The 13,755-nt window shown below is 45.3% G+C and overlaps 1 protein-coding gene across 3 annotated transcripts in view; it reads right to left on the reverse strand.

Annotated features, from left to right (window-relative positions):
- Positions 1-1,943: 1,943 nt before the first annotated feature.
- IMMP2L (inner mitochondrial membrane peptidase subunit 2) overlaps positions 1,944-13,755 on the reverse strand; it is a 327,553-nt gene continuing 315,741 nt past the window's right edge. For all 3 annotated transcript variants that reach the window (XM_068131294.2, XM_068131296.2, XM_068131295.2), the window contains exons 6-7: positions 2,977-3,147; positions 1,944-2,726 (exon numbers count right to left, since the gene is read on the reverse strand). In XM_068131294.2, coding sequence (XP_067987395.1) covers positions 3,001-3,147 — 147 coding nt within the window. In that variant the 3' untranslated portion in view covers positions 1,944-2,726; positions 2,977-3,000. The remainder of the gene's footprint in view (positions 2,727-2,976; positions 3,148-13,755) is intronic.

The raw sequence follows: 13,755 nt of genomic DNA on the forward strand, positions 1-13,755 counted from the left end.
TCTATGGGATTTATTGCCATAAGGGACACCAGGATGTTCACAGAGGGAACGGCACACAGTGGAGTCTTATCCTTATTTCCTAGAACTATTTATCATGCCCCATTCCTCGTAATGGGGACGAAGACACACCTTAATCCGAACAAACCGGGCCAAACAAACCTATTACAGGTGAGATTTCCTATCCGACAGACGAAGCATGATACCTGTGCAGATCTACCTAAATCTATATATGCCTACCCCAAAATTCATAACAGTATACGTATATGTTTTACCATTGTAGAACAATAACACTTTGTATGTTGAGTCTCCCCATTTTAGGAGAGCTTAAGTATTGGAACAGACTAACTTAAAGTAAACTAGAACGCCACTCAGTAGAGCGCATACTCCCACCATGGGTTTAGTTGGAATAATACGTTTTGTTTAACATCCCCTCCCCCCAAAACAATAAATGAAAAAGAAAGTAGGCCCTAACTGTCAGAGAATTAATTTTGATATATCTCGGAATTAGAGGAGAAAAACATCATTTAAGAAAAGAACAAAAGCTTTGATGAAGTAAAACAGAAAAAATCTTTCCCAAATTTTTTTTCTGGATCCGGAATAATATCCTGAGCTTCACCAAAAACTAATCAATTCTTCCTTATCCCAAGGGCAATCATCCCACCAACTTTCATCCAAATCCATTCAGAACTTTTCCAGATATCTTGTTCACAAACACACGAACATACGAACACACACATACACGGATGGACACGATCGAATGCATTACTCCCTAGCGGGAGTAATTAAAGTAATATAATAGTTTGTATTTGGTTCCATATCCCTTGCATGCAATAACTGCATTGAGCATGTGACCCGTCAACATCATCAATCTCTTGGTATCTTCCTTTGAGATGATTTGCCAAGCCTTTACTGCAGCCATTTTCAGTTGTTGTTTGGTTTGGGGGATTTCTGACGTTAGTCTCCTCTTCAGCAAGTGAAAAGCTCCATTTGATTTAAATCAGGAGATTGACTTGGTCAGTCTAAAACCTTCCACTGTTTCCCCCTGATGAACTCCTTGTTTGCGTCGGCAGTGTGTTTTGGGTCATTGTCTTGCTGCATGGTGAAGTTCCACCCAATGAGTTTGGAGGCATTTTCTTGTACATGTCCATTGTCTGATTATTGTTCAGGTCCATTGCTTGATTGTTGTTCGGGTGCATTGTCTGATTGTTGTTCGGGTGCATTGTCTGATTGTTGTTTGGGTGCATTGTCTGATTGTTGTTCAGATGCATTGTCTGACTTGTTCGGGTGCATTGTCTGATTGTTGTTCGGGTGCATTGTCTGATTGTTGTTCGGGTGCATTGTCTGATTGTTGTTCAGGGTCAATTGTCTGATTGGTGTTTAGTTAATGAGCCCATTGTTGTTGTTCAGTTCACTATCTTCAGCTTTATGTTCAGTCTGTTATTCAATTCACAACGGGAACCAAAATGCCTGCCATGAAAACAAGAAACACTGCCTTTTCCAATTCCAGGAAGGAGATGTGTCGGTAGAGCAGAAGTGAACGACGCGTTTGCGCCCCACATTTCACCAGATTGGCGAAGTGAGCGCAGAAGCTTAATGATGTTTCATTTTACCCACCTCACCCATTAAAGAAAAGAAATTCTTCATTTATGAACTGCTCTGCCATGAGCATCTATAATTGCAGTTGTTTTGTTTTATTCATTTTTTAAATGTCCTATTCTTCTGATAATGTGTCATTTAGGCCGAGGTTCATCCTCAACAGATTCACAGCTTCACAGCGCATTGCTGTTTATTTACCGAGGTTTAGAGATATACCTTCAATTGACTTTTACAGCTTTTTTCAAAGTGAGATTTATCAATCTTTATGTTTTTTGACCTTATTCTATAACAAACTCTATTGGGTTCTGACGAGAATGAGATCACTTAAAAATAAATAAATCGCGAAATGCATTTCATATTTTATCCACAAGCTTCCAAGATGTACAAGAAATATCTACTAACTGACAAATGGCATTTTCTGTTTAAAACCGAGATGGTAGTCATGTAATATATCGATCGCCCTTTGCCTCCACACATCACGGGCACAAGAGAAAAAGAAAGAAAATCTCATTACAGATTCTCAGTGAAAATGAACTCAACGTGCCCAATGCTCGTGTCTATGCAAATTATGCCAATGATGTGTTTGAAACTCGTCCACAGTGAAAAATTGACATCCAGAATACTGATGCTTTTTTATTCCTTCCCTCCCACCTCCCCCCACCCCAAACCATCTATTCGTCATTTTGATCACTTCGTGCCATGCCGGGCCGCCCTGGCCTGCAAAATGGCAATGGAACGGTCGAATCTGGCAACAGCCCCTGGCTTGAAGTAGATGCTGTCAGCAGATATGCCCACACAGCACCACGGAGCTTGAGGCCTGCACCGCGTATTTCACTTTGAAAACCCAGTCAATCAGTATTCTCATCATGGCAGAAATGGGCATGTCTATGGCAACTTAATGACCCAAACGAAGCACTTGGAAATGATCTTCAGGCAAATGGTGTGAAAAAAAGAAAAACACCTGCCCATCATGAGGATCCATTGCAGGATTCATGAGCAGCGTTTAATCATTGGACGACAGGGGTGGCAAGCAAGCAAGCTGCAGCGGGTCTAGTGAGGAGGCGCTTGGATGCTGATGGGATTTTTCGTAGTCCTTATACTTCAAGTAAGGGTGATCTCGTCTTCAACACCTGAATAAATTTTCATTATCTGTACACTCATTACTGAAAGAGGGAATCTTCCCATTTTCAAATTGCATGCAGAGTAAAGTCTTGTCATGGACTCATCACACACACTGCATCAACTTAGGGGAAGATCAATAGGTGCATTTCCACCTATGTAAACCAGTACATTATGAAAAGTAGGCGGACAGAAATGAACGAAGGTGAAGAATGAAAATCCATAAATTGTCTGGTGGATTGAGAGAGAGAATGATATCACCTTTGGGGTGTGCATAGTTCGAAGTCAGAGACTCAGTGTGGTCTTGGGGTCCATGTGCTCTGCGCCATGCAATGGTTGGCGGTCGGATGGCAGAAAACTTTGCAGCCGCTGCCAGCGGCTCGGGGGCCACACAATGTGGGAAGCACGGGCGTGCATCAATCCAAGGGATACCTGAGGGGGAAATATTATATAAGTAAGCATAATCTTCATTATTGTAGAAAGTATTCAGTTATAACCCTGCACTTGGATCAATACACGTTCCACAACCTGGTTGCTAAGGATGTTCATGTATCATAATAAGCCATGCTGTAGCGATCAGAACAACATCTTCTGTCCAACCGTCTACTGAGCAAACAAGTGTGACTGTGGATCTATTTTTTTTTAACCCAAAACCACAATCACCAAGTTAAGAATTATTTATTGATGCTGTTCAGAACCATGAGGAAAAATATGGCCAAGACGAACATTACAGCAAGTTGCTGCATAGACAGCATTTTAGCAGGAAATAGAGAATGTCCCACCTGCACTCCATCCAAAAGAAAAAGCATGCACATGCGTGCACGTACACACACACACAGACACATGTATGTGTGTGGATGTATATATATATATATATATATATATATACACACACACACATACACACACACACACACATACAGTCATGTGAAAAAGTAAGTACACCTCATGTTAAGTTTTGACTTTTTCAACATATTTCAACATACAGCTATTTGATCTTCATTTCAACAATATTGATAGATAAAGGTGATATAATATAACAAATATCATGAAACGTTTCCATTTTGTCGTCCATTATATAATTTAAATAAACATAAATGCAAATTTCGCATGTGGAAAAGGTAAGTACACCCCTACATTTATCACTACTTCAAATACCTAAAATTAGAATCAGGTGCACCAGCTCAGGTGCAAATGATTAGAACATCGTTAGAGAGGATCTTGGAGGAACCTGTCTTATTTAAACCTCAGACATTTAGTTTGGTTTGCACTTTGTTGTTGAAGTGTGTGGCTTCAACATGCCTAGATCAAAAGAGCTCTCTGAGGCCTTCAGAAAGAAGGTTATAGATGCCTACGAGTCTGGGAAGGGATTTAAAAAGATCTCCAAACAATTTGAAATCAATCATTCGACTGTCCGGAAGATCATCTACAAGTGGAGAAGATTCCAAACAACTGCCAAGTTGTTCAGGCCAGGCCGCCCCAGCAAGTTCAGCCGGAGAGCAGACCGCAAGATGCTGAAAGAAATCTCTAAGAACCCCAGAATGTCATCACGGGACCTACAGGTAGCTCTTGCCACTGTTGATGTCAAAGTGCACGAGTCTACCATTAGAAAGAGGCTGCACAAATTTGATCTACATGGGAGGTGTGCCAGGAGGACACCTTTGCTGTCCAGAAAGAACATCAGGGCAAGACTAAAGTTTGCCAATGAACACCTAGGCAAAGACCAGCACTTCTGGAACAATGTGGTCTGGACATATGAGTCAAAGGTAGAGCTATTTGGCCACAGTAGCAGAAGACATGTTTGGCGAAAACCAAAGACATCATTTGACCACAAGAACCTGATACCAACTGCAAAGCATGGTGGTGGAAATATTATGGTTTGGGGCCGCTTTGCTGCATCAGGGCCTGGGCAGCTCACCATCATATAATCCACTATGAATTCTTCATTGTACCAGAGGGTGCTTGAGGATAATGTGAGGCCATCTGTCGGAAAGTTGAAGTTCAACCGAAGGTGGACCTTGCAACATGACAATGACCCTAGACATACCAGTAAATCCACCAAGGAATGGCTGAAAAGAAAGAAATGGAGGGTTCTGGAATGGCCAAGTCAAAGCCCGGATCTAAATCCCATCGAGATGTTGTGGGGGGATTTGAAACGAGCTGGGCATGCAAGAAACCCCTCAAACGTCGCACAGCTGAAAGAATTCTGCATGGAGGAGTGGGCAAAAATTTCTCCCAGTCGATGTCAGAGACTGGTAGACAGTTATAAGAAACGCCTCGTTGAGGTTGTTTCTGCCAAAGGGGGCAATACCACCTAATAGAGCCAAGGGTGTACTTACTTTTTCCACATGTCAAATTTGCATTTATGTTTATTTAAATTATACAATGGACTACAAAATGTAAATGTTTCATGATATTTGTGATATTATATCACCTTTATCTATCAATATTGTTGAAATGAAGATCAAATAGCTGTATGTTGAAATATGTTGAAAAAGTCAAAACTTTACATGGGGTGTACTTACTTTTTCACGTGACTGTGTGTATATATATATATATATATATATATATATATATACAGTATATATATATATATATATATATATACAGTATATATATATATATATATATATATACAGTATATATATATATATATATATATATATATATATACAGTATATATATATATATATATATATATACAGTATATATATATATATATATATATATATATAGCCCGTGTCTGGGGATCAGTTAGGAGTGTATAAGGCTGCTCTGTGTCTCTGCTTTCTACCGATCCTTGTACATAATAGTGTGAATAATAATTAAACCTGTGTTCTTCCTTTTATTCGACCGCTGTTGTGTTTTCCATCATTGACTTAGCGTGGTACGAATAAAACCGCTCAAATCGGGTTCCAATACCAAAGGTAACTGCACGGACCACGTGGTACGCAATCCACTCAGTGTACTCAGATTACGCGTGGCTCGTGCGAGGCTTGATCCCCGCTTCCGCGGCAGCACAGGTATTTAGGTACGTGCGAGAATTGTCCCGAAACCCTACCTTGCGTTTGCCCGGGAGGGGCGATTCAAGTCTCTCGGTTGCGCCGACCCAAAAAGAACAAGGGGCTTAATCTCCCCTTGGTAAGGGCAGGAGGGTCGCACGAAAACCGTAACAATATATATATATACTGTATATATATTGTGACGTTTGTGGGGGTAGCGATGAAATACCATAGTGGAGATATGAATGTATAGTCTAGCATGTATTCTCGGCTCGTTCCAATTTCCTAATTCAATCCCATGGCTCTCTTCCCAAGTCGAGAGTCCACAAATCACAACAGAATATCTGTGGAAGATCATGCTCACACCATCACGTTCCACAGATGCCCCAATGGTTGTCCGGTCGGCTATAATCCATCCCTGTCCATGCGGTTCGACCCGCGTCCATAGACCAGCATGTCACTACATGCTGGCTGTCCCAGAGTCTCAGGGAGAGGCTGCCAGGGCGCATGCCCGGGCGGTCACCACATCAGGCCCTTGTTGGCTGTCCGTGGTTCCGCCACCAAAGCGCGACCTGCAACACCTCCCCCTAGTGGTCCTCGTGATACACCATACCAGATGCCTGTGAGAAACCACCTCAGACCCCCGGAGGTCTTAACCCACACCAGGGTCCGGCGACCATGAGACACTCGCTCGGATGGCGTCCCGATGGACAAGGGACGCCACACTCCACCAGACCCCCCGTGGGACCCAGGTCGTACCATGACACCTATGGTCAGACCCCATGTCCAAATATTGCCAGCGCAACCCCCCAGCTAGCTGGCATAAACCAATTTACAAGAGGGGCAATTTTCCACGAGGCCGGCCCCAGTGACCTCTCCTGGTCCAAATTCCGCAGCCCGGGGACCAACTCCCGTCCAGGCTGTTCCAAATTAATTTCCCATTTAAATTTCATTTTCAATTTCCCATTACAGGTTTTGGCCCCGTGTGCTCAACCACAGCTGCAGGTCACAACCCCTTGGGTTCTTCTGCCCTCCCTGCAGCTGTTCCAAATTTGCTATGGCAATTGCCTTTTCTGAGGCTCTATTTCCCGACTCCCCCATGTCCGATTTCAGCTAGGGGCCAAAACACATAAGCTGGGTATCCAGTTTCGGAGCCTCTGGTGCCAAATTTTTTTTTCGTGGTGAGGGTCCCCTCGGTCACTTTATTCTTGTCCTGGGGGTATTCAACAGACCAACTCACCTAATCTCCAAGACTCTGTTGGACCCGAGCAATCTCCTCCCCAATGATACTGTCCAAAGTGCTCGGTCGCTCCTGTGTCAAATCATTAATCTCATTCACAGTCAATTGTGGCCCCAACACGTCTTTATCAACAAATACCCGCCCCGGTTCCATTACATGGGCCTCCAATATCTTCTCCTCAGCCAATTCAACCCCCTGTTGGTTCATTCCGACATCCACACAAGCCGGACAGCCTTCCAGGTCCTTCACAGCCAAACATTCCCCATTTAAATTTGAGTTTTCCCTCTCCTGTGCCCCAATTTTTCCTTCCAATTGTTGGTTCATTTCCCTCATTTCATTCCCTTGTTCATCCTCATTTCATTCATTTATTCCCTCAATTTTTCCCTCCAACAATTCACTCAATCCCTTCATTTGTTCACTGTTGTTATTCATTTGCAATTTCATTCCCTCAATTTTTTCTCCAACCGTTCACTCATTCTCTTCATTTCTCCCTTCATATCTCCCTTCAATTGTTCATTATTGGCATTAATTTTTTCCATTTGTCATTAGTTCTTTTAGCAGGGCCTGGATGCCCATCGGATCTGTTCCCGGCGTCCCCGGCTCCCTCATAGGAGCTTTACACTCCAAGGCGTTCAGTCCATCTATGGAGGTGGTATTTATAAGCGCGAGGGTGTAGTGGAGGGCAGCGAGCACTTACCTGCACAGATTCCACTGGAGCGTCCTCGAACCACGATAATCAAACAAGACCGACACGGAATTAAAATGCAACAAATAAATTCTGGGTTTAATAAAAATAAATGCCAGGGACAAGAAATGCACGGTAATCTAAAATTCCTATTTGGGGCGCCCCCACACGGACTCGTAAAACAGCACAAGGCGATAAATAAATGAAAAATAAATGTGTTTGTGTGGTGCATTTGCCTGCACTCTGCCGTCTCTTCCAGCGGTCCCCAACCCCGTCGGCCGCCGCACGGGTCACGGGTCCGTGCGCGGGAAAACAGGTCTTGGGCGCGCAGCTGCGTTCACCCCAGCCACCGACATGCAGCGCTCAGGCCCAAGCTCCCCTCTCGTCATCCGCACCACAAAGCACCACGGTCTCTCCAGCTCACTCGGCACGGCACACAGCCGTCACAAAGCCATGAACCAAGAGCATCAGAGTCCACGAGCTGCGACCGCCAATGTCAGGACCAAGAGTGAGGAAGAGAAGAGGAGCACAAACTGCAACCGCCCACCACACAGCCAGTACCAAGAGAAAAAAAATACGACTGTTAGCTTTGAAGGCCAGCCCGGAGAGAGAAAACTGTGACTGCTCACTATCAACGCGGAACACAAAGAGGAATAAACTGTGACTGCTCGTCGTCAAACCCCGGACCAAGAGGATAAAACTGTGACTGCTCGTCGTCAACTCGGGACATCAAGAGAGAGTGAGAGAGAGAATGGTGATGCTCTGCCTTTTCGTTCCTGGCCATGGAACCTTCCATTTGTCGTCACTCGCGCACTCCAATCAGCGAGTGCCACCACAGCAGTCCATCGCCCTGACCAATAATCACCTCTCGGGGCGGGGCCCCACGGCCATGCCTGCTTGGTGTTGTGATGACTCGGCTGGTTGCTCCAGCGGCAGCGTTCAAATGTCTGAATCCTGGTGGCTTTTATGGGGTTTTATTTTAGGTGTGGAGTGCACGGCTGGTGTGGTGTGTGTCATAAGGAACAAGGGAAAAACCACATAGGCAATTTACATACAGGGAATTAATTATTATACCCTACATAATTAACATAGCTCCACCCCTCTCATGTAGACAATTATACAACCTTACGTGACATCCAGCCGAACGGATACACTTTATATATATATATCTGTACATACAGTGCTTTCAGAAAGTATTCACACCCCTTGACATTTTTCACATTTTGTTGTTACAGCCTGAATTTAAAATGGATTAAATTGAGATTTTTTGTCACCGGTCTACACAGAATACCCCATAATGTGAAAGTGGAATATATTTTTGAAATTTCTACAAAATAATTTAAAATTAAACACAAAAACATCTAATTTACAATATGCAACCCCCGAGTCAATACTTCGTAGAAGAGTCTTTGGCAGCGATTGCAGCTTCAAGCCTTCTTGGGTATTGTGTGTGTGTGTCACCTTTGCACATCTGCATTTTGGGAGTTTCTCCCATTCTTCCTTGCAGATTTTCTCGAGCACTGGAAAGTTAGATGGGGAGCGTCAGCGAACACCAATCTTCAAGTCATCCACAGATTTTCAATGGGATTCAAGTCTGGCCTTTGGCTGGGCCACTCAAGGACTTTCACATTCTTGTTCTAAAGCCATTCCAGTGTTGCTTTGACTGTATGTTTGGGGTCATTGTCTTGTTGGAATGAAAATCCTTGCCACAGTCTGAGGTCTTTTGCACTCCGAAGCAGGTTCTCCTCAAGGATTTGCCTGCATTTGGCTCCATTCATTGTTCCCTCTATCCCTACAAGTCACTCCCTGTCGCTGAAAAGCATCCCAATAGCATGATGCTGCCGCTGTTGTAAGAATCAGTCCTACAACATTGTCCCAAGAGTAGGTTTAATTCAGAATCGATCTCCAGCAATACCTGTAAGAAACCAGCAAGCCACACATCAGTATACAGTAATCATAGAAGTAAGTAATGGATCTGCAATCAGTATAAGCTTAGCTTAGAACCAAGAGTAACACGCACCATCTGAGTATGCACTACATCACACAGAATAAATGTCACAGGAATCATCGGAGCGCTGTACAGTCCGAATTCTTAGAGGAGCCTCTCAGTGGACAGAGTCGGCATAACACCTGGGTTCAACTTAGAAACAATTTCATTACAGCCACCACCATACTTCATGGTAGGTATGGTGTTAGATGTGTGATGAGTTGTGTTCTGTTTCCACCAGATGTAGCGCTATACATTCAGGCCAAAGAGTTCAGTTTTCATCTCATCAGACCACATAATCTTTTGCCTCATGCTCTTAGTCTTTCACTTGCCTTTTTGCAAACTCCAGGCGTGCTGTGGTGTGCCTTTTTCTCAGGAGTGGCTCCCGTCTGGCCACTCTCCCATAAAACCTATATCTGCAAAGTGCTGCAGAGACGGTTGTCCCTCTGGCAGGTTCTCCCATTTCAACCCAGGAACTCTGGAATTCTGCCAGAGTGGTCATTGGGTTATTGGTCACCTCCCTGACCAAGGTCCTTCTTGCCCGGTTGCTCAGTTTAATCGGACGGCCAGACCTAGGAAGAGTCTGGGTATTTCCATATTCTTTCCATTTCGTGATGATGGAGATAACTGTGCTCTTGAGAACTTTCAACACTGTAGAAATTGTTTTATACCCTTCCTCAGATCTATGCTTCCTCACAATTATATCTCGGAGTTCTACGTACAGTTCCTTGGACTTCATGGTAGAGTTTCTGCTCTGACATGTATTGTCACCTGTGGTACCTTATATAGAAAGGTGTGTTCCTTTTCTAAATCATGTCCAAGCAATTGAATTGGCCACAGGTGGACTCCAATTAAGTTGTAGAGACATCTCCAGGATGATCAAAGGAAATTGGATGCACCTGAGCTCAATTTGGGGGTCATTGGAAAGGGGTGAAATACTTATTGACTCGAGACATTTCTGTATTTCATTTTTAATTATTTTTGCAAAAAATTTTAAAAACCATTTGCACTTTGACAGTATGGGGTATTATGTGCAGATCAGTTACAATTTTTAAAAATCTCAATTAAATCCATTTTTTATTCAGGCTGTAACACAACAAAATGTGAAAAAGTCAAGGGGTATGAATACTTTCTGAAGGCACTGTAACTATGTACGAAGCACGGTTTGTTGTTGCTAAAAATGTGTAAGCATACCCCATTAGTATATATATATATATTGTTGCGAATATGGAATTTGGCCTCCATATCCGCTTGTAAATATTCCCCTATTTTTTCCAATACTCCCCAACTTTCCCCAGTCCCCCATTCCCTAGTCCCATTGTCTGTAAACAACACCCATTAGAGCCGATCTTCCCCTTCATCCCCCCATTAAATGTCGTGCCCAGGTCCCCCGCACCACACGTAGACAATTATAGGACATCTTGCTAGTTATTCTTAATCTATGTCAGTTAAGGACTTGTTTCCATTAATTATGACTCTTCGTTGCACCAGAATGTGATTATATGGCACCTGTTAGGAAGTTTAGGACCTCCCCATACCTCTCCGCATCTCTTCCCCATGAAGAAGCGCCAACTACAACAACAACAACAAAAGAGGGGGGCGGCGCGGTGACGGCATGGGGAGTGGGCGTCCTCCTTCCGGCTCGGTTAGCCGCCATTGACCACGCGCTCCACGGGGTTACCACGAAGGGGCTCCCTGTCGGCCCCTCGTCAAGGGCGGAGCCGGTAACCCCCGCACCCAATGAGAAGCCATGGGCCGATGCCATCTGGGGCGGCGCTAACGAGCCGAGGGCGTGTCACTCCCCGCCGGATATACGCGGCCCCGCGCCGGACGTGACGTCAGATGCGCCCCGAGCTTGGAAGGACAAGACGCCACCCTCCCGAGCGCTGAGCGACCTCCCCGGCATCTCCACCAAAGTCGCGACCCTCCCGAGCGCTGAGCGACCTCCCCGGCATCTCCACCAAAGTCGCGACCCACGAGCGCTGAGCGACCTCCCCGCATCTGCTGGACACCACCGTACGTGATTCTGTCCCTGAGCCAGGTGCACCTGAGCCATCGACTGCCGCTTTCCTTGCCATCAAATCCCGTGTGAGTCAGCGTTGTCCCGTTTATCTGTGGTCTGTCTAGGGTTAATATAAGAGTGTGTCTAAGTGCCTGTCTTCCTATGCTGTCCCTCTTGTAGTTGTAATCTAACCTTTTTCCGTACGAATATACTTGAGAACTGAACCCCTGGTGTCGTATTGTGTCATTATAATCCAGCCGGGTGTCTTCTTTTTCTTATTGAGCCAGCATAGCGCGATTAGTCAACCCCGGGTGCAATCGGGGTAACTTGTACGGATACGGCGGCCATCCCGCTCGGCCCACCATACCATCAAAGTCGTATCTGTAACAATTGGTGTCGGGAGTGAGATTCGAGGCCCGACCAAATTTTGGAAAAAAAAAAAAAAACGAATAGAGGAAGAAAAAAAATTTGGTCAAAATTTGGAGCGGCCGAAATTCGTTTTGTTTTACAAAACCCGAATTTTGAAAGTCGCGCTATGGCGGATCAAGACGGCTGGGGTCCGGTTAGGGAGAGTGAAGCAGGGTCGGTCCAGGACCAAATTGAGGGACATGAGGGACATGAGGAGAGCGAAACAGCGGGGGTAGCAGATTCGCAAAATAGCGTCGTCACGCACGAGGTAACGGGCGCGCGAAATGACGCCTCGCAAGTAGCTACGGCGGCCGCACCCGCTGCACAAGTGGGAGGGATGGCCCAAATGCAGGCCCTCATGGAGCAATTTATGGCGCAAATGCAGGCGTCCCTCAACCTGCAGAAGGACGATATGAGGGCTAATAGTGAGCAAATGAGGGCTGATAGTAAGCGATTGGGTGAGCGATTGGAGGACCAAATGGGGGTAATGGGGAACCGGATGGATGCTCAGAGTGAGCAAATGAGGGTTGATAGTGGGCGATTAGAGGGCCAAATGAGGGGTACCGGTGAGAAGTTAGACAATAATTTTGAGGAGTTAGACAAGAAAATTGGGAAGTTAGACAATAATTTTGAGGAGTTAGACAAGAAAATTGGGAAGTTAGACAATAATTTTGAGGGGTTAGACAACGGGATAAAAGAGGTGAAACATGGGTTAACGGGGGTAGAAAATAGAATGGCTGCCCAGGAGAATCAGATAGAGGGAGTGAAAAATGGGTTAGAGGGGTTAGAAAACAGTATGGAAGGCAAATTGAGGGACATGAGGGACCAAGCGGAAAGGGAAGTTAAACAAATGGAGCAGCAGATAGAGGGGGTCAGAATGGGGGTAGAAACCAAACTGGATGCTCACAGGGAGGAAATGGAGCAGATGAGGATGGCATCTGGGCAGGAGATGCAAGTGATGGGAGAGGAGATCAGAAGAGGAGTGAGTGAGGAAGTCGGAGGAGTGCGCGAGGAGGTGAGGCACTGTGAGGAGCACATGGAGAAGGAGGTGAGAAAGGGGACTGTAAAGTTACAAGGGGGCATAGAGGACCTGACGCAGGAGGTGGAGCAGCTGACGGTGGGACAGACGGAGTTAGTGGAGCAGGTTCAAAGGAACACTGCGGTATTAGGAGGTTTAAAGGCGACACAGAAAGAACTAAAAGATGACTTGGTAGCGACGAAGAGGGAATGTCAGATGGTACGTGAGGGACTGACAACGAGGTTGGACGAGGTGATAGAGGTAATGGAGACGAAGGACCGGCAGGTGAGGACGCACATGGAAACGGTCAAGGTAGCCTTGGAGGACGAGCTTGAGGAGACGTACCGGGGAATAAAAGAGGTGAGGCACAAATTAGAAGAAGTGGAAGAAGGGGTGAGCGAAATTAAGAAGCGACGGAGAGGGGATAACAAAGAGATAAAAGAGGAGATAAAAGAATTGGTCCAAAGTCTGTGTTTGGATCGTGATGTGCTCATTAACCGGATGAGGGATTCGCAGGTGATGGAGGAGAAGCGAAGAGGAAGAGGACCCGGTGTAAGTGGTGACCAATATGGTCGTGCGTATGATGCGCCAGGTGATTTAAGAGGCTTGGGGGTCGAGATAGACCCGGGTGTTCGTGAGAGGCCGTGGGTGAAGTGTGCGACAGGTCTGGTGTGCGAAAATGGAGGTGTGCAAGAAAG

Source organism: Myxine glutinosa, chromosome 11 (genome assembly GCF_964187855.1).
Source record: "Myxine glutinosa chromosome 11, kmMyxGlut1.1, whole genome shotgun sequence".
Classification (NCBI taxonomy): Eukaryota; Metazoa; Chordata; class Myxini; order Myxiniformes; family Myxinidae; genus Myxine; species Myxine glutinosa.